The 26,484-nt window shown below is 38.6% G+C and overlaps 1 protein-coding gene across 2 annotated transcripts in view; it reads left to right on the forward strand.

Moving 5' to 3' along the window:
• The window catches only part of LOC148302502 (clathrin heavy chain-like), a 37,649-nt gene that overhangs the window by 5,706 nt on the left and 5,459 nt on the right, over positions 1 to 26,484 (forward strand). Inside the window, exons 2-22 of one of the 2 annotated variants that reach the window (XM_088271518.1) lie at positions 4,701 to 4,929; positions 5,868 to 6,122; positions 6,827 to 7,015; positions 7,905 to 8,159; positions 9,198 to 9,394; positions 10,156 to 10,336; positions 10,915 to 11,108; positions 11,823 to 12,049; positions 12,698 to 12,869; positions 13,397 to 13,675; positions 14,289 to 14,507; positions 15,355 to 15,497; positions 16,712 to 16,846; positions 18,197 to 18,419; positions 20,237 to 20,411; positions 22,084 to 22,238; positions 22,776 to 23,000; positions 24,244 to 24,484; positions 24,966 to 25,123; positions 25,591 to 25,758; positions 26,159 to 26,308. In XM_088271518.1, coding sequence (XP_088127644.1) covers positions 4,701 to 4,929; positions 5,868 to 6,122; positions 6,827 to 7,015; positions 7,905 to 8,159; positions 9,198 to 9,394; positions 10,156 to 10,336; positions 10,915 to 11,108; positions 11,823 to 12,049; positions 12,698 to 12,869; positions 13,397 to 13,675; positions 14,289 to 14,507; positions 15,355 to 15,497; positions 16,712 to 16,846; positions 18,197 to 18,419; positions 20,237 to 20,411; positions 22,084 to 22,238; positions 22,776 to 23,000; positions 24,244 to 24,484; positions 24,966 to 25,123; positions 25,591 to 25,758; positions 26,159 to 26,308 — 4,170 coding nt within the window. The remainder of the gene's footprint in view (positions 1 to 4,700; positions 4,930 to 5,867; positions 6,123 to 6,826; positions 7,016 to 7,904; positions 8,160 to 9,197; positions 9,395 to 10,155; positions 10,337 to 10,914; positions 11,109 to 11,822; positions 12,050 to 12,697; positions 12,870 to 13,396; positions 13,676 to 14,288; positions 14,508 to 15,354; positions 15,498 to 16,711; positions 16,847 to 18,196; positions 18,420 to 20,236; positions 20,412 to 22,083; positions 22,239 to 22,775; positions 23,001 to 24,243; positions 24,485 to 24,965; positions 25,124 to 25,590; positions 25,759 to 26,158; positions 26,309 to 26,484) is intronic. The other variant, XM_088271519.1, reaches the window with a different exon arrangement.

Below are 26,484 nucleotides of genomic sequence, written 5' to 3' on the forward strand. Positions count from 1 at the left end.
GAAAATGTAAATTCCATGAATTGATTCGGCAGTCACTTTGTGGTAATGTCTATCCATTTTTAATTAAAATTTTAGTTGGTAAATACCACTCTTTCTTAAAATCTATTGCGACATATCGCTCACTCCTTTCAAGAACGTCATAAATCAAAAATCGTCAATTTTCAGTTGTGCATGTTTTCGGAATGCCCAGGAAATTTACTACATCCCAGCAAAAGAGGCATATTTTTAACTTAATATTTACCCGCTACAGGGCAGAAAGTGTTGTTTTTGCATTTTGAAGAAAAGGTATTGTTTAATTATTTTTTTAAATATACTAAATATTTTTCAAATGGAGAAAAAACCTTTAGGTTTTACCTAAAAAGATCTGTTGAATAGTAAAAAGTTCAAGAAGTGGCTTGATATTTATTTTTAATACATTGTATTATATTTTTAAACTTTAAAAACGTTCTCCTGAAAAATCAAGTTTTTTGATTTATGACGTTCTTGAAAGGAGTGAGCGATATATTTCTATGCATTCCACATCATTTTCAAACACCGTATATGGCATTTTGACATCTCAACATAGATGAAGAAGAATATGGATGTCTGGGTATATTTACGGCCCAACATGGGCTAGTTTGTATTCGATCACTTTATACACGTGTAACATTCATCATTCTACCCATGATTAACAACCACACTCCTCAAATTTTCGGAACTCATATATTGTATTTATGTATCACATAATTCACAAATTATTTTATGTGTGAGTTCTCGGCAGCATCTATGGTTGATCTGATCAAGCTTTTTTATTATTTGTAAATACTCAGACCTCTATATTTTTCTTCATATGTACATTGAGCTGTCAAAATGTTAAAATAACTCCTCGGTGGAGAAAACCCAGATTTGTGAACAAGAATTTGTACACATCCAAAATGTTGTGTATTATTAGTTTGAATTCTATGCTCAATTGGGTGATACAGTGATCTGTAAAAATAACTTACAATTTTATTTAAATTTATTATTATCAATAAATGCATGAATGAAAATGTCCTATATTTTCAGTCGTAGTCGTACAGGAGAATGTGACCAACTAACAAAGCATAAAATGTTCAGGAGGGCTATTTAAGTCACTTTTGCTTGGCAAAAAAACAAACATCAGTGCAGTTAGTCATTTTTAACAAGTCAATATATTATGCTTCTAAGTTTAAAATCGCTTCGGGATTTTTTTCAGGGCAATATTAAGCTAGTAAGATATCAAATAGTCAATAATCACGTTTTAGTAAAAAATGCACTTGGTCACTTTCTCCTGTATGACTACGAAGTGCGCATTTGTATAATACAGCAACTGTAGACAAAAATTCTTATATTTTTGGGCTCTAAATAAATAACCCATACCATTGTAAGTGGATTTTTATTGCACTTTGTTCATAGATGGCAATATGCGCCTTATATTCCACTGAGAGACACAACATCCATGCCAAATTGGCTTGTATTACGGCTGTATGGGTAATATTGGCTTACATGGTGTCTTTTTAGGTCATATTTGCCCAATTGTCTGCCAAGAAATATGGGGCTCTGCTGTTATAGTTATTTGGGCTTCTGTTTCTAATATTCGTTCTATTCTTATACCTCTACAAACAGTTGCTATCATTATATAAGTAATATCCCAGTTATGATGTTAGCTACAATAGTTGTAATGACATTGTTACCAACATTCCAAAACCATACATAATACTGCTGTATTTCAATGTTTTGTTCACAAATTCTCGATTTGCTCCACTTATACGAGTTTTAATGACGGGGGGTAAAATGAATATGAGTGATTTTTTCACTGTAATATTTATTCAATATTACCCTGGACTGGTACCTGAAGCGGAGGGCTGATCACCTTTCCTTCATGTGTAAAACGATCAAGATAACACTGCGTTTATATGACGCAGTGCCCTATGCACCATTGGGGTGCGGATAAGGGTTTTATTATTATTATTATTGTACGAGTTTTAAAGGTTAGAAGCAGAAGAAGTATTTTTTGAAAACCTTTTAAGCGATCACATTACACACTTCAGGTACAAGTCCAAAGTGTCATTAAATAATTTATATTTGTATAAAAATCTTGTAAATTTATGTTTAAAAAATACATATCGCCTCTTCGAAAAATTCATCAAAAGTGCACAATTTCCAAAAATATTCAAAATTGAGTTAATATGCGAAAACATTTGGTATCACCAGTATGCTTCTCTTAAATATTGACAAAACAGCGTAGTTGAACAAACGCTCGCTTTGTTGCAAAGTTTTAGTCCATTTTTAGTATAATGATTTCATAATTGTACTGAAAGACATAAATATTTTATAAAATATTATGGTTTTACTGGGAAATTTTTTTTTCCTTAAATTGAATTGCATTTAATATTTATGTTATTAAATTAACATTTTATCAATAAAAGTATTAAAACTCAAAATCTCTGTATTTCTGACCGGCTACTATATAACAAAATAAATATATAATTTCATCTTACTTTGAAAGAGAGATAATGTAACAAGTAAAAAAAAGAAATAAATGTTGAAAATATTGTTATTATTAAAAATCTTCTTCTTCTTCTAACCCTTATCCGCACCCCAATGGTGCATAGGGCACTGCATTGTATAGAAGCAGTGTTATCTTGATCATTAAATACATGAAGGAAAGGTGATAAGCCTTCCGCTTCAGGTACCAGTCCAGGGTCATATTAAATAAATATTAGACTGAAAAATCACTAATATTTATTTTGACCCTCTTGGGAATCGAAGCCGGGACCTCCAGCATGGTAGCCTAGCGCGCTAACCACTAAACTATAGAGGACATTAAAAAATATTACTTGTTAAACCTTTAAAACACTCTCCTGTAAAATAAGTAAGTTTTGAGATCATACAGTTTTAATGTGAAGAGACGATATGATACAAATGAATAATAATATTTATTTAATTGCTATTTTAAAATGGGACGTTGAACGCATGTGGATACTATAAATGATGTCTTATCATCCTATTTACTGTTTTCTTATGTCGTGACCCTTTCATTGTGGGCACTGGAGCTCCTTTAAGTGGTGTCAATAATTGACCCTTATACTTGTGGTCAACTTCCTGAGTAGGTCCTGTCCACTGCTTCAACTTACCTCTGAACCAATCTGTTCTTCGTGTATATTTAGACAAATATATCTATAATTTTCATTCAATAGATTTTGTTTGTTGCTTTGTTTTTACGACAAGATAATAATGATTGTAAAAAAGGATAGTTCCACTTATCTAATCACACAATAATCGGGAAATAATTAATTTGCCATATATATCTATCTACACACAGTAAAAGTACAATTTGTTTATCTTAATATAAAGTCTATTCACAATTATTTTTCCTCTAGTTTTTATTTTTGAATTTTTAAAAAAAAAAAATTATATTGCCAAATAAATCATTTTAAAAAATGTTTACAGTTATTTTACCTTTAGTTTTTTTTTTAATTATTTATACTGCCAAATAAATAATAAATAAAAAACTAGAGGTAAAATAACTGTGAACAGACTGTAGTCAAAGTTGATTATTAAAAAAAATTGTACACTTCTTTAATACCACTTATTGGGTTTTATTTCATTACACACTACTAGTTTAAAAAACTACAGCTGTTTTCATCGACGGTTGAATAGTAAAAAATTCTCAATAAGGGGTATTATACAAGTGTTTAATTTTTTTTTTTAATAATCAATACGTCATTCCACAAAGTTAATGCTGAATCAATAAATAATATATTCAAAGTTCATTAATTTGAATAAATGTTACATTTTTGGTATCTCAACATAGATGATGAAGAATATAGAAGTCTGGGTATTTACAATTTACAGAGTTTATGATCTTATGAAACAAGAGGTCTCAAAAAAAATAGGCCACTTTTCACAGGGAAAATGAATTAATTATTATAAAAAATTGCATAATTTATGAAGCTTTTTTTTTTTTTAAAATATTGCTTTAAAGAATTACATTTATTTATTTTTATTTCCTCATGCACATAATTAAGAATTATAATAATATGCCCTCACTGAGTTTTCCCGTGCCGAGGGCACATTTAACAATACATTATAAAGCTAAATGAAAGAAAATTGTTTATGACATGTTATCAAATATTACATGGCCGCATGATGCGATCTATTTCAAATCTACCCACTTCCATCATCCATTTATGAATAGTTTAACGAATAATAATCAAAGTTCTTTCAACCAAAATTAGATTTAAGCGTGGTTATTTGTGTAGCATTATCGATAAAATTAAGAAAGATGTGTTGATATGGTTTGGACATGTGGAACGTATGAGTGAAGAAAGAACAGTTAAACAAATTTATGAGGCGAATGTAGTTGGAAAAAGAAGCAGAGGAAGACCGAGAAAAACATTGCACAATCAGATATGCCAAATACTTGAAAGTGTGTCAGGTTAGGAGTCGTAATAATCGTCGGGTATGTATGAGGAGATGCATGAATATGAAGAGGCAAAGAATGTTTCCAAAGACAGAGTCGTGTGGCGTTCGATTCTCTCTGCCTACTCCTGCGGAGAAGCAGCGTGATGGTTAGTTAGTTAGTTAGTTTATGTATTGGATTTTAATAACCAAAGTGTTAACAATGCTATGCTTGATTTGGAACACTAGAATGTGGTTGACATTTGATAATATTGATGTTTTGTTTTGTCTCCTTCCAGCTCACAAATGTGGGCATCAACCAGGCGTCGGTGTCGTTCAACACGCTCACCATGGAGTCGGACAAGTTCATCTGCGTGCGCGAGAAGGTGGGCGACACGGCCGAGGTGGTCATCATCGACATGGCCAACCCCACGGAGCCCATCCGGCGCCCCATCAGCGCCGACTCGGCCATCATGAACCCCGCCAGCAAGGTCATCGCGCTCAAGGGCAAGGCGGGCGTCGAAGGTGGTTAGCGAATTCAGGAATATCAACTCCAACTTGCCCCCTACTCCGTGTACCCTATTTTACACACCATAATAAGCACTATTATCCGCAATGGTCAGCACGCTCGGCTACCATTCTGGAGGTCCCGGGTCAAATAAATAATATTTATTCAATATTACCCTAGACTGGTATCTGAAGCGGAGGGCTGATCACCTTTCCTTCAAGTGTTAACAATCAAGATAACACTATGTTTATATGTTGTAGTGCCCTGTGCACCATTGGGGTGCAGATAAGGGTTTAAAGAAATTAAAATGGACTACTTATTTTATTCTAGATATTCATAATTTCACTATCTATCACCCTTTCTAGGAATTTAATTCCCCCCGAATACCGAGTGGCGACTATATTTACAAGCCTCACTTCTTGAATTTTCCATATTTGTTATACGTAATAATTGTATTGTTATTTATTATAATTGCAGACAGTTGATATAATTTAATTTTAAATTTTTGGGTAATATGTCCAAAATTAAACAAGGTTATTGGATTCAATTCTACATTTTGCATGTATATGATAATATGTGACACGTTTTGTCTTATTCTTGTGTCGGGTTGTAGTTCCGTGGTTAGTGTCGTGGACTCGTAGGTCAGAGTTTCTCAGTTGAACCCACTCTACCACAATTTGATACCTATTTCTAATAATGAGCCTCTTAGGCTCACAGAAATAGTTTAAAATTGAAATATTTGTGTAAATAATAAAAACACAAATATTTTTCTTTTTTAAAACTATTAAGACACTGTGAGTGTTTGATAATGTCTTAATAAGACTAAACGCGTCACATATTATCATATATAAGTAAATAAAAGTAGAATTGGATCCAATAACCTTGTTTAATTTTGGATATATTACCCAGAAATGGTGTTTACATGGATGTTTCACAATTCCACGTTGGTACTTTACAGCCCAGAAGACCCTGCAGATCTTCAACATCGAGATGAAGTCCAAGATGAAGGCGCACACGATGCAGGAGGACGTGCTGTTCTGGAAGTGGATCTCGCTCAACACGCTGGCGCTGGTCACGCAGACCTCCGTGCACCACTGGTCCATGGAGGGCGACTCCACGCCCGTCAAGATGTTCGACCGCCACTCCTCCATGAACGACTGCCAGATCATCAACTACCGCACGGACCCCAAGCAGACCTGGCTGCTGCTTGTCGGTGAGCTGAGGGATTGCCTATATTCAATAGCAAAAACTGTGCCCATGTTACCAATAAGGTACCTAATGTGGTATGTCCTCAATACTCAAATCTTTCCCCCAGCTCTAAATGAGGTGCTAGCGTTCTAACGTTCTCAGGACTGGTATTCCATACAGAAGTTAATGTTTTGATTTCATAGTGTAGATAAAGAATGTAGGAAAAAAAGAGATTTTACTGAATAAAAAGGTCAATTCATAAGTATTCAGTATAGATTTATTTTCCGTAACTTTAACTTAATAATAATAATACGCATCCACAAGCAGTTTCAAAATAAATTAAAACTGAGACAGTAGATATAAAAATTCAGAAGTAAAATTTAAGTCAATTGAGTTTAATTTTCACTATGTTTAGCTAAATTGGTAAATTACGTATGGAGCCCTATACAGGTCTGACTAAGTTTGTCTTACAGTATGACACGTACACGGGATGAGCACTGATGCTCATCTTCCTCATTGCAGAACCAGGATCTCGGCTTGTTTCAGCGAGGCCCAATCTTGCAAGGTGTAAATTGAATCTCCTGTGTTGTATAAAAGCTCTAGTTATACGCTTTATCGCAGCTTGATTTTATGAAATTAGATGTATGATATGCAGCCTTCCCTATCAAAATATCTCACAAGTTGAAAAGTTAGGAAACAGAGGTAGAATCTAATGTGTGTTTCACTCAGGCATCTCGGCGCAGCAGAACCGAGTGGTGGGCGCCATGCAGCTGTACTCCGTAGAGAGGAAGTGCTCCCAGCCCATCGAGGGCCACGCCGCCTCCTTCGCCAGCTTCAAGCTCGAGGGCAACCCCGAGCCGTCCACGCTCTTCTGCTTCGCCGTGCGCACCGCCCAGAGCGGGAAACTGCACATCATCGGTGAGTCACTCCACATTCTCTGGAGCGACAACAATGTATTCTATTATCCTTCTGACCCCTATCCGCTCACCTAATAATGGAATACATTTGATAGCATTAGATCATGAGTGGCCAACCTTTTCAGCAGCCGGGCCAGATTTTAGAAATGAGATTTCTTTTTTTATTCTAAGCAAAGAAGAAACATATTGTTTTATTAAGAATATATGGCTAAAATGAGAGTCAAACATTCAAATTAAAATTATTAGATAAGAGTTAGGCAATACAAAAAATAATAATAAAAAATAAATAAAATATAATTTTTTTTAAATGAGACATCTGATTTTGTTTTTTGGAACTAAGTGCTTCAATGTTGAAAACGGTTGATGTTGTTGCTACACAAGCAAACAGTTTTCCAAATGCTCAGTATAAATATCAGTGATTCTTGTTCTCATTTGAAATGCTTAAAATGCTCATTCGACTTAAATGCTGTTCACATGTGTAAGTGTTTCCAAATAGGATAATCATTACAACATTTTGAGTGTGTCCAAATACTTGTTCACAAAATCTGGATTATCTCCAATTACAGGAGTTATTTTAATATTATTTTTTGACATCTCATCAAAGATGAAGAAGAATATGGAAGTCTGGGCATTTACGGGGCTTACGACCGTCATAGGCTGCTTTAAGTGATCACTTTACACACGTGTAACATTCACCAATTCTACCCATTATTGACAACCACACTACTAAAATTCTTGGAAGTTCTATATATATGAACCAATTTAGAAACCTTGTTCATGAATCACTAGAACTTCACTAGAGACATCTATTGGTGAGATGTAAAGAATCATAATCAAATCATAATGTAAATCATCATCTTTACATGTTTGTGCTTGTCACCCGTTCCCAGAGGTGGGGCAGCCGCACGCGGGCAACGAGCCGTTCACCAAGAAGGCGGTGGACGTGTTCTTCCCGCCCGAGGCGCAGAACGACTTCCCGGTGGCCATGCAGGTGTCGCCCAAGTACGACGTGGTGTACGTCATCACCAAGTACGGCTACATCCACATGTACGACATCGAGACGGGCACCTGCATCTACATGAACCGCATCTCCTCCGACACCATCTTCGTCACGGCGCCGCACGAGGCCTCCGGCGGCATCATCGGTGAGTCACCCTTCTTCACTATACCCTGACTAATATATCAGGCATAATCACCATAATGTGCCCTCACTGCTTGGCTTGGGTCTGGCCAATTTCTGTACACGACGGATTCTTCAGTTCTCAATGAGGATAGCCTGGAACGACTGGTTGTGATTGGTGGTCTGGAGAGGTAGATTCCCCACACGATGGACCAATCAAGTTAAGCCAGCAGCAGGCACCTCGGTGGTTGGAGCGCTACGTGCAGCGCAGTCAAGGGATAACTGGAGAAGAGTCATTGCTTCCACAAGGGTAACATCCCTCAGTAATGAGGACTAAGACGGAGAAGAAGCCCTATAAGTTTTCCCTTATTGAGGGCACATTTCACAATATGTATTTATAAAATATATGAATAAGAGGAATATGCAGCAAAACGATGTATGATACATGTTTGAATGGTGAAATAAGGAATCATTGCAAAGCTGAGATAAACATTATTCATAAAATTACCAAAGGTGTGTTTAGATGTTATGGACATGTGGAACGAATGAGTGAGGAAAGAATGGTAAAACAAATTTATGAGTTAAATGTAGTTGGAAAAGAAGCAAATGTTATATACTTGAAAGCCGTCAGGTCACAAGTCTAATCAATCGTCGAGTATGTATGAGGAGATGCATGAATGTTGAGGAGACGAAGAATGTTAGCAAAGACAGAAAAGTTTGAAATTCTATTCTATTCTTCACCGTAGGGGTAAGCAGAGAGATGGTTAGTTACTTTATTTATAAAATTATAATGTAAGAAAATTGTTTATGCAATTAAATACAACATGGCCGAATGATACAATCTATTTCAGATGAACACACTTCCTTTATCCATTTATGAATAACTCATTTATATTTATTTTTAATGACTTTATGGATAGTGGAATCAGGTTGTACGAATCTATTGTATAATAATCTAAGTAATTTTGACCTAAAGAGATATGTGTTAGATTTTGTTTGATATGTTTTGGATCTATGTATATTACCATAATATGTCAGTAATTCATGTGGTCTCCTCGTCCAGGCGTGAACCGCAAGGGCCAGGTGCTGTCGGTGTCGGTTGAGGAGGAGAACATCATCCCGTACATCAACACGGTGCTGCAGAACCCCGAGCTGGCGCTCAAGATGGCCGTCCGGAACAACCTGGGCGGGGCCGAGGACCTGTTTGTGCGCAAGTTCAACATGTACTTCCAGAACGGCCAGTACGGGGAGGCCGCCAAGGTAAGCCATCTTCCCCACTCCACGTCGACCAATCAACCAGTAGATTAGAAAATAATGTATTCAAATAGATGACAAGTTAATGATGAATACAGTACTAGCTCAAAAGGGAATATTGAAAGGGTAAATAGCAAATAAATATTCTTATATTTATTGCTAAAATCTATGAATCAATGTATTTTTTGTTGTTGGTATTTTATGAATTTAAATTTATTTCAAAATTATTATATTTTTTTCATTCACTATAATGCACAGAGCTCAAGTTGAAGGTTAATCCCCTGACTTGCCTTTCCTAACACTTTTGGATTTTATATTTTTTGTCATAATTTTATTATGAATTTCTCGTAAAAAACATTTATCAAATTGCAATCTTTTGTTTATTAAAAAAATTATTGTCCATACCAAAATGTCACTATGAGTTTTTTTTTGTTTTTTTTTTTTCAATTATGATAACAGGCTAATATTCTACTTGTGTTTTAAATGGGATAGAGATTAATCGATATTCAATGCAATATTTTTCACCTTAGATAACTTTATAACTGGCAAGATCTACGCTAATTATTATCGTGAACGTATAAATCAGTGCACTGTACAATTTCAAGATTAATGGTAATCATGCTTAAAAATAAAAGACGTTGTGTAATCTAATACACATTCCTTCTAGTCTTGTATTGTAGCCAAGCGTCGTTACCCTGGTGTAGGAGGGTTGTTGAGAGAGAGAGAGTCGGAGATTCAGATGCTACAGCGACCGTGGGTGATTGCAGGTGGCGGCACACGCTCCCAAGGGGATCCTGCGGACCCCGGCCACCATCCAGCAGTTCCAGAAGGTGCCGACCCCGGCCGGCCAGACCTCCCCGCTGCTGCAGTACTTCGGGATCCTCCTGGACCAGACGCAGCTCAACAAGCACGAGTCGCTCGAGCTGTGCCGACCAGTGCTAGTGCAAGGTAATTTATAACACACCTCCTCACTGCTCCTGTTCTCCCGCTGATCAATGGCGCCAAGAATGTGTCAATATTGAAGTATTAAGGACAAAATTATGTGAACAGTACATGCCAGTATAGTACTAAAATTATGGGTCCTGAAATAATACACTGACATTTGCATTTATTTTTTGTGTCTTTTCTTTTGTTTTTTCAAGAAACATCAGTGTTTTGGTCTCTGAAGTTTTTTTACTATTCTTGGTCAATATAATTTTTAAATTTTACCTTTTTTAAATTTCTGGTAAATTGGATGAGAAAATTTTACCCTCTAAAAATATCAAACTCACCAATGCTAAAAATGACAAAAGTTCATAGCGTAATGACAGCCACATAATGGGTTTGTGTTTTTTCATTGTGTTAAAAATAGTTCCTTACATGAGAGACTGATCGATAAAGCAAAATCTTAAATCTGATCACAGCAAGAGTCTCTGTTGTTGAAGATAACACTTGACCAAATGCTAGGGCTGGCAGAATAGAGGAGTGAGGGTTTCCATCCTGCCAGCTAACCTCTTAAGTCGTTAATTGGATCACTTGTCCCGCAGGTCGCAAGCAGCTGTTGGAGAAGTGGCTGAAGGAGGACAAGCTGGAGTGCTCGGAGGAGCTGGGCGACCTGGTGAAGCAGGCGGACCCGACGCTCGCGCTGTCGGTGTACCTGCGCGCCAACGTAGCCAGCAAGGTCATCCAGTGCTTCGCTGAGACGGGGCAGTTCCCCAAGATCGTGCTCTACGCCAAGAAGGTACACCCCGACCCTGATCATGAAGGATCAAAGTAGACTGAATGCATTAGGAATGTACAGCCAAACGAGACTTCTTCTTCTGCAGGCCTTGTGGTCTGTTTTTAAGAGGGATTAGTCTCCTACGATATCATTTCCCAGCTGTCGATTCATCTCTTTGGTGGTCTGCCCGGGAGCCGTCTTTGGGGTTGTGGCCGTACAGTGCAATGTGAGGGAGTCTGAATGGTTTCATTCCCCTCACATACCCATGCCATTGTCTCCTTTGTTGCCTTCCCCCATCTTTGATCTCGCATATTTCCCTATTGTTGTTCCTAATTCTGTCTCATAGACTCTTGCCAGATATGCTTAGAGTCTTCAATTCTGTCACTCTTTTATTTGCGCATTTTTTGTGACTGGTGTCCGCTCTGCTTTCGATCCCATATATCATGATGGGTCGCGCACAAGTTTTGTAGTACTACAGCAGTAAAATAATGGGAGAAAGTGAAACAATTAGATTACTCCACTTTTTTTATCCGATTTCCGGCCTCTCGTTTATCGGATGGCCCCTGCTGTTGCCGTGCTGCGCTGCACTGAGTAGGACGTGGAATCTATGACTCTCATGGCGAAGAGTTACGAGCTACGATATATGATTTCAATACAAATATAAACTATAGGGTCTTTTGGTAATTTTTGGATGATCAGAACGGGAAAGGGTTACAAGATTTCTCCCCTCCGCAGGTGGGCTACATGCCGGACTACATCTTCCTGCTGCGCTCGGTGATGCGCACGTCGCCGGAGCAGGGCGCGGCCTTCGCGGGCATGCTGGTGGCCGACGAGGAGCCGCTGGCGGACACGCACCAGATCGTGGACGTGTTCATGGAGCAGAACATGGTGCAGCAGTGCACAGCCTTCCTGCTGGACGCGCTCAAGCACAACCGCCCCGAGGAGGGGCCCCTGCAGACCAGGTAACCGCCCAACCAGCCTACTTATACATCAGCAAACTGCACTCTTCATCCACATGATCAAGTCGTCAAATATGCCAATTTTCTTAACTGATTTCTGCCAAAAGAGGGTAGCTACATCATGATACTGAAGGTACCTATCTATTGAAACATCAGTTTGAACATTTGATACAGTGGAATTCGGTTATGACATTTGTCAGGGGCGTATCTGACCCACGGTGTAAATGAATTGTCCAAAATTATGTGTTCTTTTTTTCTGTAAAGATCAAAACATTTTTAAAACAAAAAAAATCTTTTTAATTTTTATATATTTTTATAAAATTTAAATAAAAATCATAACACAATCATAAAAATCAGTTGTATTGTTTTTATCTAAAGGATCTTTTCTGGAGAATATAAAAATAAAACAACAACAAAAAGACCCATGGTATATCTAAATGCGCGTTATAACTGGCTCCTACTGTTCAAGAGGATTTGGTATCTTGAGTTAGATTATTATTTGTTCAATTTTAGCAACCAGCAGTATTGCCCAGAAATAGAGACTGGTAGTTCTAGAAATGCATCATAATTGAGAGTTGCGTGTAAATACTGACTTTTTGGGTAAATGGAAAGGAACAAAGTGATGTAATATAATGTCCTTTCACTTGGCAGGCTACTGGAGATGAACCTGATGTCGGCGCCGCAGGTGGCGGACGCCATCCTGGGCAACAACATGTTCACGCACTACGACCGGCCGCACGTGGCGCAGCTCTGCGAGAAGGCGGGCCTGCTGCAGCGCGCGCTCGAGCACTTCACCGACCTCTACGACATCAAGAGGGCCGTGGTGAGTACTCCCTACCCTCAACCCACCACCGTGAGACATCTAATGGATACCATCACAACCTTTTGAGTGTGACCAAATCTCTTGGTTTACAAATTCTGGATTTTGCTCCACTCGGAGTTATTCATATCAAGACTTTTTTATTGATATCTCAACATGGATGAAGAGGAATATGGGAGTCTGGGCATTTACAGGACTTGTGATCTTGCCACAAGCTGATTTGAATAATACTTTACATACTTAAAACATTTACCATCCATTACCCTTAATTAGCTCTCTCGAAAAAAAAAATTAAGAAAAATATTATTTTCAAATAAAATTAAATCTTTTTTTAACATCATTTTATTTGTATACATTCTAAACAGGAAAAAAATATCTGTGGTGTATATATACCACAGAACTTGTGCCACTCTTCCGTGTTACCACAGATATATGCTAAAGATTTTTTTTATGCAAATATCTCAAAATGGATGATCTTTTCCCTGTATTTTGCTTTGTATGACCATTAAATGATAATGTTTGCCGGGCAGGTCCACACGCACCTGCTGGCCGCCGAGTGGCTGGTGAACTTCTTCGGCACGCTGTCGGTGGAGGACTCGCTGGAGTGCCTGAAGGCCATGCTCACGGCCAACATCCGCCAGAACCTGCAGATCTGCGTGCAGATCGCCACCAAGTACCACGAGCAGCTCACCACCAAGGCGCTCATCGACCTCTTCGAGAGCTTCAAGACCTACGAGGGCCTCTTCTACTTCCTCGGCTCCATCGTCAACTTCAGCCAGGACCAGGAGGTGCACTTCAAGTACATACAGGTATTTCACAAAATTCTAAATATTATAGCAATTACGTGATTTTCACACATTATAATTAATGCGTTATTGATATGTGGTACAGTAATCCATGCCAGCAAAATGGCACGCCAAACCAATCAGCGCTAAGTGGGGTCTATTTCCCACAGATATTATTTTTTTATTTCTTTAGTTAGCTCATATTACATATAATACAAACAATTTTTTCACACTTAATTTACATCATATATATTTTTACATCTTGACAATGGTACAGTAAAATGACACACTTCCTTGGATGAATGTCTGCCATTTTTGTACGCAGTGTTCAATTACCGAAATTTCATATAGAAAAACTAATGCGCTTCAAACAACAAAACAGTATTGTAGTTAATGTATAAACTTATTGGGAATGCACACACACCTTATATAGGACCAAAACAGTATAAAACTGATTGGGAGCCGACACACCGTACACGCGACTGAATAAAAATTGGGAAATTGGGAGTAAAAGATTGCATTTTTCGGGGCTTAACTGAATCACCGAAAAGCAGACGCGCGTGATAAATGCCATCTCAATTACTGTATAAATGCCGTCCTCGGTGCGACCATTACTGATGAGTTTGGGTGTTTCCAGGCGGCGTGCAAGACCGGCCAGATCAAGGAGGTGGAGCGCATCTGCCGCGAGTCCAACTGCTACAACGCGGAGCGCGTAAAGAACTTCCTGAAGGAGGCCAAGCTCCAGGACCAGCTGCCGCTCATTATCGTGTGCGACCGCTTCGACTTTGTGCACGACCTCGTCCTCTACCTCTACCGGAACAGCCTGCAGAAGTACATTGAGATCTACGTGCAGAAGGTGACCCATCCCACTCTCACCACTCTTACCACTCGTCACTCGCCTTATTTATTATTGTTCTTCTAAATTTGACAGGCGTAGGCGATTGACTGCGAAACTGGAATCGCGAGTTCGATTCCTGCCAATTGCAAAATGAGATTAAGAAATACATATTTTCAATCGGCCTGGGTGTTTTACGATGTATTTTTCAGATCTTCTTCCTACCTGCAAACAAGACTCTAATATAGAGGCTTTGCATTTATTTATTTAAAAATTCATAAAAATCCATATCTGTCAGCTGGAAATGGCAATATATTAAAAAATAAAAATTAATTCCAGGTAGAATGTATGGCTTACAGGTGATTTACATTTCAATGGAAAAAAATCATGTGTCCTTTGCTGCACATACTGTTGTAATAGATGCGAGTGAAAAAATGTGAGCTTGCATTTTAACCAAATAATACTAACGATGAAAAAAATATCGAATGATATTCGACAAGGGACCTATGAGGAAGAAATCGATCTCGAATTAAATTAGATTCGACATTGGACTGGTATGAGTTAAGCATCTGCAACTGACGACATGAAACTTGGTTGTTATAAACTTTATAAAATAAAACAACTTTCTAACCAATGTTTGCACAAAGCGCCGCAATGTATCTGCGAAAAACATTCAAGAAATTGGTTGTTATGATTCCCCATCCCGTCATTATAATTTTCTCCAAGTTATCAGGGCCCCTTCCCGCAAGGACCTATGTTTTTTAGAGCACGTCTGTGCTTTAAAAAAAATAGGCCCTTGCTTTTGTAGATATAGAGTCTCTCATCATTGAACAGACTGATGGCATTATTCTATAACTCCTGGTCACAGGTAAATCCTTCCCGGCTTCCCGTGGTGGTGGGAGGTCTCCTGGACGTGGACTGCTCCGAGGACATCATCAAGAACCTCATCCTGGTGGTGCGAGGACAGTTCTCCACGGACGAGCTGGTCGCAGAAGTTGAGAAACGTAATCGGTAAGCCAACAACAATTTTAGAATAGTTGCCATGCATCCTAAATAGCCTAACTTTACCACCCAATAAAATGGCGGCTCCACTAATGAATATTTATGTCACACATAATATCCCTTTGTTTTATTGTCATTATTTTTTTTTGTAACTTTTTTTGATAGATTTGATAAAGATTTACTATGAACATTTTTATCTATTTGTTTTCAAAGTAATGTGTATATTTTCGCTAATTTGAATGCTTGAGCATTTAAATTTTTTTTGTCGATAATGCTTATCTCAGCCTTACATTCTTTCCTTATTTCATCATTCGAACATCTATCATCAAACGATGTTTGATAGATGTTCGAATGATGAAATAAGGAAAGAATGTAAGGCTGAGATAAGCATTATCGATAAAATTAAGAAAGGTGTGTTGAGATGGTTTGGACATGTGGTGCGTATGAGTGAAGAAAGAACGGTTAAACAAATTTATGAGGCGAATGTAGTCGGAAAAAGAAGCAGAGAACGACCGAGGAAAACTTGACACAATCAGGTATGTCAAATACTCGAAAGCGGCCGGGTCAGGAGTCGTAATAATCGTCGGGTATGTATGAGGAGATGCATGAATGTAGAAGAGGCAAAGAATGTTTGCAAAGACAGAGTAGTGTGGCGTTCGATTCTCTCTGCCTACCCCTGCGGGGAAGCGGCGTGATGGTTAGTTAGTTAGTTAGTTAGTTAGGTAGTTAGTTAGTTAGTTAGGTAGTTAGTTAGTTAGAGCATTTAAAATATTTTTTTTGCAACATATTTACATAAAACAACAAGATTACGTAAATATGTTGAAAAACATTATTCGTAAATATTTTTGAAAATTACAAAATTTCTAATTATTATACTTTACTATAGATTTTTTTGATAATCATTCTAATTTATGGTTCTTAAACTGAATCAGTAAGGAAAGATGTCAATGTTTGTCGGACAAAAATTTAACAGTAATTTTTCACTTGCCTTAATTAAATTTATAGTAAAAACTTAACATATATTTTTTAAATAAAAAAATATTTGTTTTGTGATCCTTTTTTCATGAAAAAAGCTATAAAGAGTATAACTCACACTCAGACAAACCAAAGGACATAACATAATCACTCTATCTGACTTCATTATTACCCAAAACACACCTAGGTGATTCGTTTTGGCATTCACTGTCAAAAATTTGATGATTGATTGTGCATTAACATTCCAGACTGAAGCTGCTTCTGCCGTGGCTGGAGTCCCGCGTGCACGAGGGCTGCGTGGAGCCCGCCACGCACAACGCACTCGCCAAGATATACATCGACTCCAACAACAACCCTGAACGCTTCCTCAAGGAGAACCAATGGTAACGTCACTGATGCAATAACGATAATGAACTTCACATAACTCCACTGACATTTTCAACATTTCGGTTCTAACCTCTATTCCCTGTGATGCATTGGGCACCTCGTCAGACTGTTGCGATGTTAACTTGATCACCCGTTATATGAAAGCAAAATGATTAGTCCTGCACCCTTTTTTTTAAGCCTCCACTTGTTTACGATTTTGCATCTTGGATTCTTTTGTGTGAAATATATATGTTAAAAAGGATACAGATAACGTGAGTGAAGGACATTCAATTATCATCTTTACATGGCACACTTTCTTGGCAAAACGACTGCTGGAGAATTGTAATGTTTTGAACATAAAATAAACATTTATGTATTAATTTTAAATCAAACACAGATTTTTTGAGTCTACTAAGTTGTATTTTATTTACAAAAAACACATAAAAAATTATATTGTGACAATTGTTTCGCCTTGTTAGGGCATTATCAAACGAATGTGAAGATCAAATGGACTACGGTCCTTATGTAGCTATACAATTCTATGTGACAGTTTTAACATGTGCAGTAATAATTTATGGGAGACAACAGTCGCTAATGGGGGATGTAGGTATGTACCCTTATATTTGTTTTCTGGGAAGGGAAGAATTTATTGGCCATATTTTAGAGATTTTAATACATGTCTAGTAATAATTATATCTACATATGTAATTAATTATATCTACATACATGAATTCTTTCTTAAAATAAAAATAAAAATTGCCATGTCAATAAATTCTCCCTTCCCCGAAATTAGCGATTAGCAATTAGCAATCCCATTAGCGACTGTTGTCTCCCATAAATTATTACTGCACATGTTAAAACTGTCACATAGAATTGTATAGCTACATAAGGACCGTAGTCCATTTGATCTTCACATTCGTTTGATAATGCCCTAACAAGGCGAAACAATTGTCACAATATAATTTTTTATGTGTTTTTTGTTAATAAAATACAACTTAGTAGACTCAAAAAATCTGTGTTTGATTTAAAATTAATACATAAATTAAAATGGAGTTCTACAAATTAAACGCCAAGTCAATAAATAAAATAAACATTTTAAGAGACTGAAATCAATGTCTGATTTAAATATTCAATGTAATTAGTAAAGTAATTCAATGTAATTAGATCCATTCAAATTTATAGAATTATTCGTTGTTATAAAACATTCATTTCAATCTTAAATTTCCCTCTATCCTTATTTGATATTCATCTTCTCACCCCTACCTGCACCCAAGTGGCGCACAGGGCACTCGATTATTGATTATACAAAGGCAACATGCCAGATCTAGGAGTGGAATGTATTTAACTGGTTATTGTGTACGGCGCAGGTACGACTCGCGGGTGGTGGGACGCTACTGCGAGAAGCGCGACCCGCACCTGGCGTGCGTGGCGTACGAGCGCGGGCAGTGCGACCGCGAGCTGATTGCGGTGTGCAACGACAACTCGCTGTTCAAGTCGCAGGCGCGCTACCTCGTGCGGCGCCGCGACCCCGAGCTGTGGGCCGAGGTGCTCGCTGACCCCAACCCCTTCAAGAGGCAGCTCATCGACCAGGTAACCGACCGCCCACATTCAAATATATCAGCAAACATAAGTTGGGGGCAAGTGAACAAAGCTGCAGCCATCTCAGGATGCCTGAAAAATGCTATATGGAAAAACCCTGAGATGAAGATCGGCAGCAAAATCAAGAACTACAAAACTTGTGTCTGACCCATCATGACGTATGGAATCGAAAGTAGAGCAGACACCGCTGCCACAAAAAATGCGCTTAGAGCGTCAGAAACGAAGACTCTGAGAAGCATAACAGGCAAGGGTCTTCGAGATAGCTGGGAATCGACGTGGCAGGAGGCTAATCCCTCTTAAAAACAGGCCGCAAGGCCTATAATAATAAGAAGAAGAAGAAGCAAACATAAGTATTTGGGCACCATTATAACATCATTCATAAGTGGTATAAACAGAATCGTGCCCGAGTGAGAGCCTTGTGGGACTCCGCTAGTTGCGGTGTAGGTATAGGAAGAAATTCCACTTGTCTTTACAAAATGTTTTCTGTCAAGAAGATGACTTTGTAACCAATTAAAGAGACACCCAATGTTTCCAAGTTTTTGTAACGTATACAGCGATATTTTCAGTGGCAAACCTTATTTAATGGTCTAAACCTTATTAGTCGGTATAGATGGAATCCACTTTATAAGTATTTTTACTTGTATGTATTTCTGATAGATCAAATGATTGAATATTGTTGTCCACTTGTGAATCTGAGTTGTTCAGACTAGACGGTTTTGTCCGCTTAACTAAGAGAATTCGCAATTGAGAATTTCCAGATTTCTTTCTAGTATGTAACTGTCGTTTATGTGACGAATTGTTTGGAAAATCTATTATATTAAATCCACTGGATGATAGTGATGATTTTTATTAGGGTATTCTTAATTGTGTTGTACATATTTTTAAGGCATTAGCCGTAAATAAAATAAAAATGAAATAATATGAAATATAACACAAATCACTAAGGTTAAACTATAAGGTTACTTTACTTAGAATTAATCAAATAAAAATTATGTCAGTAAAAACTAGCTAGTATTTGGAGGCCATTTCCTCATTTGTTAATTTCTGTTTGAAAAATTCCCAATTGGCACATTGGTGGTTTTTTCATTAACCCCGACCCTAGTTATATTAGGACAGTCTGCCACCCATCCCTTAGTATACTAATCACAAGTAACTGCAAACTCAATTTTCTCGCGCTCTACCAAAAGTAATGATTAAAGAAAACACTTCGTTTTTTACAACTTGAGTTTTATTATACACTACATGTTTCAGAAGTTAAACTTCCATCATTCAGGTCTGTATAATAACTAAAATATAAAATATAAAATTGTTCTGTAAATAAGGAGAGGGGAAAGTAAGGGGAAGGGGTTAGTCAAGGAACGGAGTTTGAAAACAAAGGAAAAATGGAAAGCAATGGCGAAGAATTTTGAAACAATATATTATTTAATAAATTATTATTAGAATTCAGGTTTTTCTGTATTTCTAAATTTTCAAGATAATTCATAATTTCCCCTCTCCTTATTTATAGAACAATTTTATATTTTATATTTTAGTTATTATACAGACCTGAATGATGGAAGTTTAACTTCTGAAACATGTAGTCTATAATAAAACTCAAGTGGTAAAAAACGAAGTGTTTTCTTTAATCATTGTAACATGTCTTACCACAAAGTTAATGCCGAAACAATAAATAAACTACCAAAAGCAAGTAAAGCTTATAAGCTAAGCGTCTCCCGCTCTCTACCAATAATATGTAAAAGACACTTTTAAGCGTTTCCCACAAACAATATAATAATTGCTTTATTAAATCCCTTTTTTTCCAATCCCAGGTGGTACAAACAGCCCTGTCAGAGACGCAGGACCCGGAAGATATCTCGGTGACGGTGAAGGCCTTCATGACGGCCGACCTTCCCAACGAGCTCATCGAGCTGCTGGAGAAGATCGTCCTCGACAGCTCCGTGTTCTCCGATCACCGCAACCTGCAGAATCTGCTCATCCTCACAGGTTATTATCCCAACGTACTTCTTTCAACAAACCCCTGGCCCACGGGACCAGATGTTCCAATTTGTAATCACACAATCGCCAAAAATACTTAAATTTTCATTGCACTTAACCATTTCTCCTTACTGGCAAACTAAAATATTTTGAATAAAATTTCCTCGACATATTTATGCCTAAAAAACACGAGAGCAAAAGTCATTAGTGCAAAATAATTTGTCCAACTGATCAACTGGGCTGACTTTTAGAACAGTAAAATTCAATCATGAAAATAAGATTGCGCTGATTCTATGCAAACAATTTAATTTCACCGAATAATTTTTGCCAATTATTATTATGTTGTTGTTTTATTTTGCTTCTATCTCTAGACATTAGAGGAGATCCTCTTTTATCCTTTATTTAACATAGTTAATTAACTGAAATCACTTGTTGAGGCTTAATAAAACACAAAAATAAAATAAAAAATTACCAACTTATAAAAAGATTATAACTAGCACTACACAAAAAATGCAAGAATGGCGTAATAAATTAATTCTTTTTTACATTGTTGATTTTATCCGGCACATATCTGTCAATAGTAAATACATGTAATTTTACAGAGAAGCATACTTAAATACATATCTCCTTCGCACTATTTATGTTTTATATTCGCCAAAAAATACAAATGTGTATCTTGCTCTAATAGGGTTTATATTAGTCTTGTTTAGACAGAGGTGTTACTGACGTAACTCGCGCTATGCCACTGGGGGGCCCGTCGTCTGTAGCACAGCTATGGCTCTGCCGTTGTAAGGGGCAGAGACTCACCGCAGCTCAGTCCGGTCGGCGTAGCCGAACAATATCCACTGGCCCTGAAAAGGGCCTCCGACTTGGGTATCGGTCTAATGGATACCAGACTGAGGTACGGAGAGCAGGATCACAGGGAGATCGCACTGACTCGTGTGTTGAAGCGTACTCACTAGCCTTGAGAAAGGCTTTCCAACGGTCCGTTGTTGGTGCAGTGAGACGGCGAGTCAGGCGAAGTCCAGCGGCGAATTCTTGAGGCGAAGGAGCGACAGGAATGGAGAAAATAAAAGACCGATTTGGTTTTTACAAAACACACACACTGATTTATTCAAGAAATAAGGCTGCATAGCCGGCACGGTTTCATACCGTGTCGGCGTTTCACGGCGCTGTATAACGGTAAAGTACCGTTACTCAGGTAACGGTACAATCCCGTTATCCGAGGCTTGTCCGTACGGGGCCCTCTATGCGGGCGACCGCGTTCCCCGCTCCCCGCTCTCCCTTCCGGGCGGGCGGAGCTCAGTCGCCGCATTCGCTCCGTACGGAACACATCAAAATACATATATAAACGCTTGACAATTTGATGCTTAATGCTACCTTATTTCTATGCTTTTCTAATACATTTATTTATCCTATATATATAATAAGGCCAGATGACCGCTACACCTCATAGGAGGCCAGACGTCCGCAACAAGAGGAAATGAGCAGATTTACTTACTTTACTTTTCGTGTAACTCTGGCTTCTTCAGCCGCATGGGCTGCGTTTTATGGAATTAGAGTCTAGGCTTCAGATCTCCGGGGTCACCTCATAGATATCCCAAAGGTCACCACCCAAACCTTTGCATATGTGTAAATATTATAGTGAGTAGATGAGAATGTGCGATTGTACATGTTGTAGCAATCAAGGCGGACCGCACACGAGTAATGGAATACATCAACCGGCTAGACAACTACGACGCTCCCGATATCGCCAACATCGCCATCAACAATCAGCTCTACGAAGAGGCCTTCGCCATCTTCAAGAAGTTCGATGTCAACATTTCCGCCATTCAGGTATGTCCCAATACATTTTTTTTAACGTCCCACTCGGCAGAACCCGTGACTAAGCGTTCATTTACATTTTAAAGAAAATATTATTTTTAATTTATAAATATTACAACTTCTTCTCCGTCTTAATCCTCATTGCTGAGGGTTGTGACCCTTGCAGAAGCAATGACTCTTCTCCAGTTATCCCTTGACTGCGCTGCATGTAGCGCTCCAACTGAGGTGCCTGCTGCTGCCTTAATTTGATTGGTCCATCGTGTGGGGGATCTTCCTCTCCCTCTCTTTCCCTCCAGTCTACCGATCACAACTAGTCGTTTCAGGCTATCCTCGTTGCCACGCGCAACGTGTCCAAAAAACTGGAGAATCCGTCGGGTACAGATATTGGCCAGAGTTGAGCCATCCAAGCGTAGTTCCTGGCAAATGGACTCATTGGTGCGTCTAGCTGTCCATGGAATTCGGAGCATGCGCCTCCAACACCACATTTCGAAGGCATCCTTCTCTAACGCACCACATCTCTATCTATGATCTATCCTTCTTCTTCCTCAGGTCCTGATCGAGCAAGTGAACGACTTGGACCGGGCATATGAGTTTGCGGAGCGCTGCAACGAGCCGGGCGTCTGGTCGCAGCTGGCCCGCGCGCAGCTGCAGCAGGGGCTCATGAAGGAGGCCATCGACTCCTACATCAAGGCGGACGACCCCAGCGCCTACATGGACGTGGTGGCCACGGCCACCGCCTCCAACTCCTGGGAGGACCTCGTCCGCTACCTACAGGTGAGGAAACAACACATCTTTACTGCAGAGAGGACCACCGAAAATCAACTTCAATTTCATACTAATTCTGTTACCCTGAGCAGCTCATTATTAATCTTTCCGGGAGTACAAAAATTGATGTCCGACTTTCTCTGGGGAGTGAGTTCTTTTTACAATTAAAAAAAAAAATCATGAAATCAATGTATTATGAAGATAGAAATTATGCTAAAATATTTTTTTATAAAAACTTCGAAATATTTTTAAATTATGACAAAATTACACACAAATATCCACAGATGTCATTGCTATACAAGTTACACCATACCAACTGACTGACGGACTTTGACGCTCATTAACGTCCATACTCCCGCAAAGGTTAAAAATAGGTATCGAATAATGGTAGAGTGGGTTCGAACCCAGAAACTCTGACTCAAGAGTCCGCGATACTAACCACAGGACCACACCCGACATTGCAGGCATGGTCGAGCTGAAATTACTATGCCAAGGTTAATTTGTCACTGACTCACAAACCCGGCAATTTGTCGGTTTATTTTAGTCGTTTTTTTTTTACATCAAAAGTGAATGACATTAACTTTATTCATCAATTTATATTGAAAATGAATTTTTATGTTTGATCATTTTTATTTTGTGTGTAATTTTTAGTCTTAATTAACATTAACTTGTAATAAAAAAATATGTCAAAATCATGTCATTTATTGTAACTGCAGACAGTTGGTAGAGTTCCATATTGAATTGTTGAAGTGTTTGATAATGTCCTAAGAAGACGAAACGCGTCACGTATTAACATATCGTAGTCATACAGGAGAAAGTGACCAAGTGCATTTTTTACAAAAACGTGATCATTGACTATTTGATATCTTACTAGCTTAATATTGCCCTGAAAAAAATTCCAAAGGATTTAAATCTTGGAAGTATAATATATCGACTTGTTAAAAATGACTAACTGCATTGATGTTTTTTTTTGTTGCCAAGCAAAAGTGACTTAAATGGCCCTCCTGAACATTTTACGTTGTGTTAGTTGGTCACTTTCTCCTGTACGACTACGATATACATAAATAAATGTAGAATTCAATCCAACAATCCTTGTTTTATTTTATTTTGGATATATTACCCAACAATTAAGTAATGTCATCTTTATTAGTGGTGCAATGGGTTGAAAAACTTTTTCAAGATATCGATATGTTCCACGTAATGACAAATTTGCATAAATATTGATTTATAACTTCATTTGTCCATTGTGCAGATGGCCCGCAAGAAGGCGCGCGAGTCGTACATCGAGTCGGAGCTGATATACGCGTACGCGCGCACGGGGCGGCTGGCAGACCTGGAGGAGTTTGTGTCGGGGCCCAACCACGCGGACATCCAGAAGATCGGGGACCGCTGCTTCTCGGACGGCATGTACGACGCCGCCAAGCTGCTCTACAACAACGTCAGCAACTTCGCGCGCCTCGCCATCACGCTCGTGCACCTCAAGGAGTTCCAAGGTAAATCGATGCAGACCGCTGCCATAGGAAATTTATAATAGTACAATGGTCAGCATGCTCGGCGTTCTCATCATCATCTTCTAAAGGCAGCGCCTTGTTGTGTCAGCCACTTGTCTCTGTCAGTCGCCATCCTCTTGAGCTGCGAATAGGAGGAGACGTCCATGAGCCGCTTCAAATCCTGGAAGTATGAAGTTCTTGGGCGGCCTCTTGTTCGTTTTCCCAAGATTCTTCCTTCGAAGAATCTTGGGTCGACGTTCTAACAGGCAGAAATACCTTTCCCGTCCTAAGTGTGTTAAAATGATTTTTCTTTCTTTTTTTTTGGCAAAGCACCATCAATTGCGTAATACATTCCACAAACAACTGGTATTTTTTAATATGATGTAAATTAATACTTATGACGTCTAATAGTCAAATTTTATTATTATTTTATTTTTCCTTTGAACGAATATCGAAACAATAAATTAATGATGTATTTGTACAGGTGCCGTTGATGGGGCACGCAAAGCCAACTCGACTCGCACGTGGAAGGAAGTGTGCTTCGCGTGCGTGGATGCCGGGGAGTTCCGCCTCGCGCAGATGTGCGGCCTTCACATCGTGGTGCACGCCGATGAGCTTGAGGATCTGATCAACTATTACCAGGTCGGCCATCACAAATATTAAAAATACTACCTTGAATAGTTCTTAAGAAAATTAGTATTGTAATGTTTAAAATCGTCATCCTCCGCGGTGTAATTGTTAGTGTATTTAGCTACCATGCTGGTTCGATTCCCAGGGTGAATGAAAATAAATATCAGTGACTTTACACTCTATATATTTATATGATTCAGTGCCCTATGCACCATCGGGTGCGGATAAGAGTTTACACTCTAATATTTATTTAATATTACCCTGAAACTCAGGATTGATTACCTTGTCTTTATGAAAGTAACAATCAAAATAACACTATCAATACGATGCAGCGCTCTACGCACCATTGGGAAGAATGTGTTAAATAATAAATAAAAAGCGCCCCGTGGAATAAATATCACAATTGATTTAAAACGTGATTGGGTAAGAAAAAAACTTATTATGTGTACATACAAGAATTGAGGAATGCGTATTTGCAGGAACGTGGTCACTTTGAAGAGCTGATCGGTCTACTGGAGGCGGCGCTGGGGCTGGAGCGGGCACACATGGGCATGTTCACGGAGCTCGCCATCCTCTACTCCAAGTACAAGCCCGCCAAGATGCGGGAGCACCTCGAGCTCTTCTGGTCACGGGTCAACATTCCCAAGGTGAGTGTATTCCGCATTTTGTGCCTTAGCACGGTTTATGTTACCAATGTCAACCCTCTTCTAGTGGAATGGAAGGTCTGCCTTCTCCTGAGGAGTGCAACGTGGTTTCCTCCCAGCAATGCTGACAAGTTCCTGATTGGCCCAAACTAGATTAGCCCACCTGTTCCCAACACAGATTTAAATAAAAACATCTTTATAATACGTGTTTATAAAAGTGGTATTACACAAAGTTAACGATGAATTTTAAGGAGATATTTATACAACTTTTACCTACTTATCGAATAAAATTTCGTCTCTCGAAAGGTTGCCGACCACTGTTCTAGACCCTACTTAAATACAAATAAATAAATACACTGTCAACAATGTGGAGACTTGCCATAACTTGTGTGGTGGTTTCCAGGTCCTGAGGGCGGCGGAGCAGGCGCACCTGTGGGCGGAGCTGGTGTTCCTGTACGACAAGTACGAGGAGTACGACAACGCCGTGCAGACCATGATGTGCCACCCCGGCGAGGCGTGGAGGGAGGGCCACTTCAAGGACATCATCACCAAGGTACTTCCAGCACTTCCTCATACAAACACTGCACAAATGCTAATATTGTTTGAATAAATAAAACAATATTGAAATTCTCACATTATTATTATTTTAATAAATGGATAAACATGTTCAGGACTAACGTAAAAGTCTATTATTTGAAATTAAAGAGACTAATATTTACATCAACATAA

This window comes from Brachycentrus maculatus, unplaced genomic scaffold (assembly GCF_059751285.1).
Source record: "Brachycentrus maculatus isolate JH-2025_06_01 unplaced genomic scaffold, ASM5975128v1 h1tg000442l, whole genome shotgun sequence".
Classification (NCBI taxonomy): Eukaryota; Metazoa; Arthropoda; class Insecta; order Trichoptera; family Brachycentridae; genus Brachycentrus; species Brachycentrus maculatus.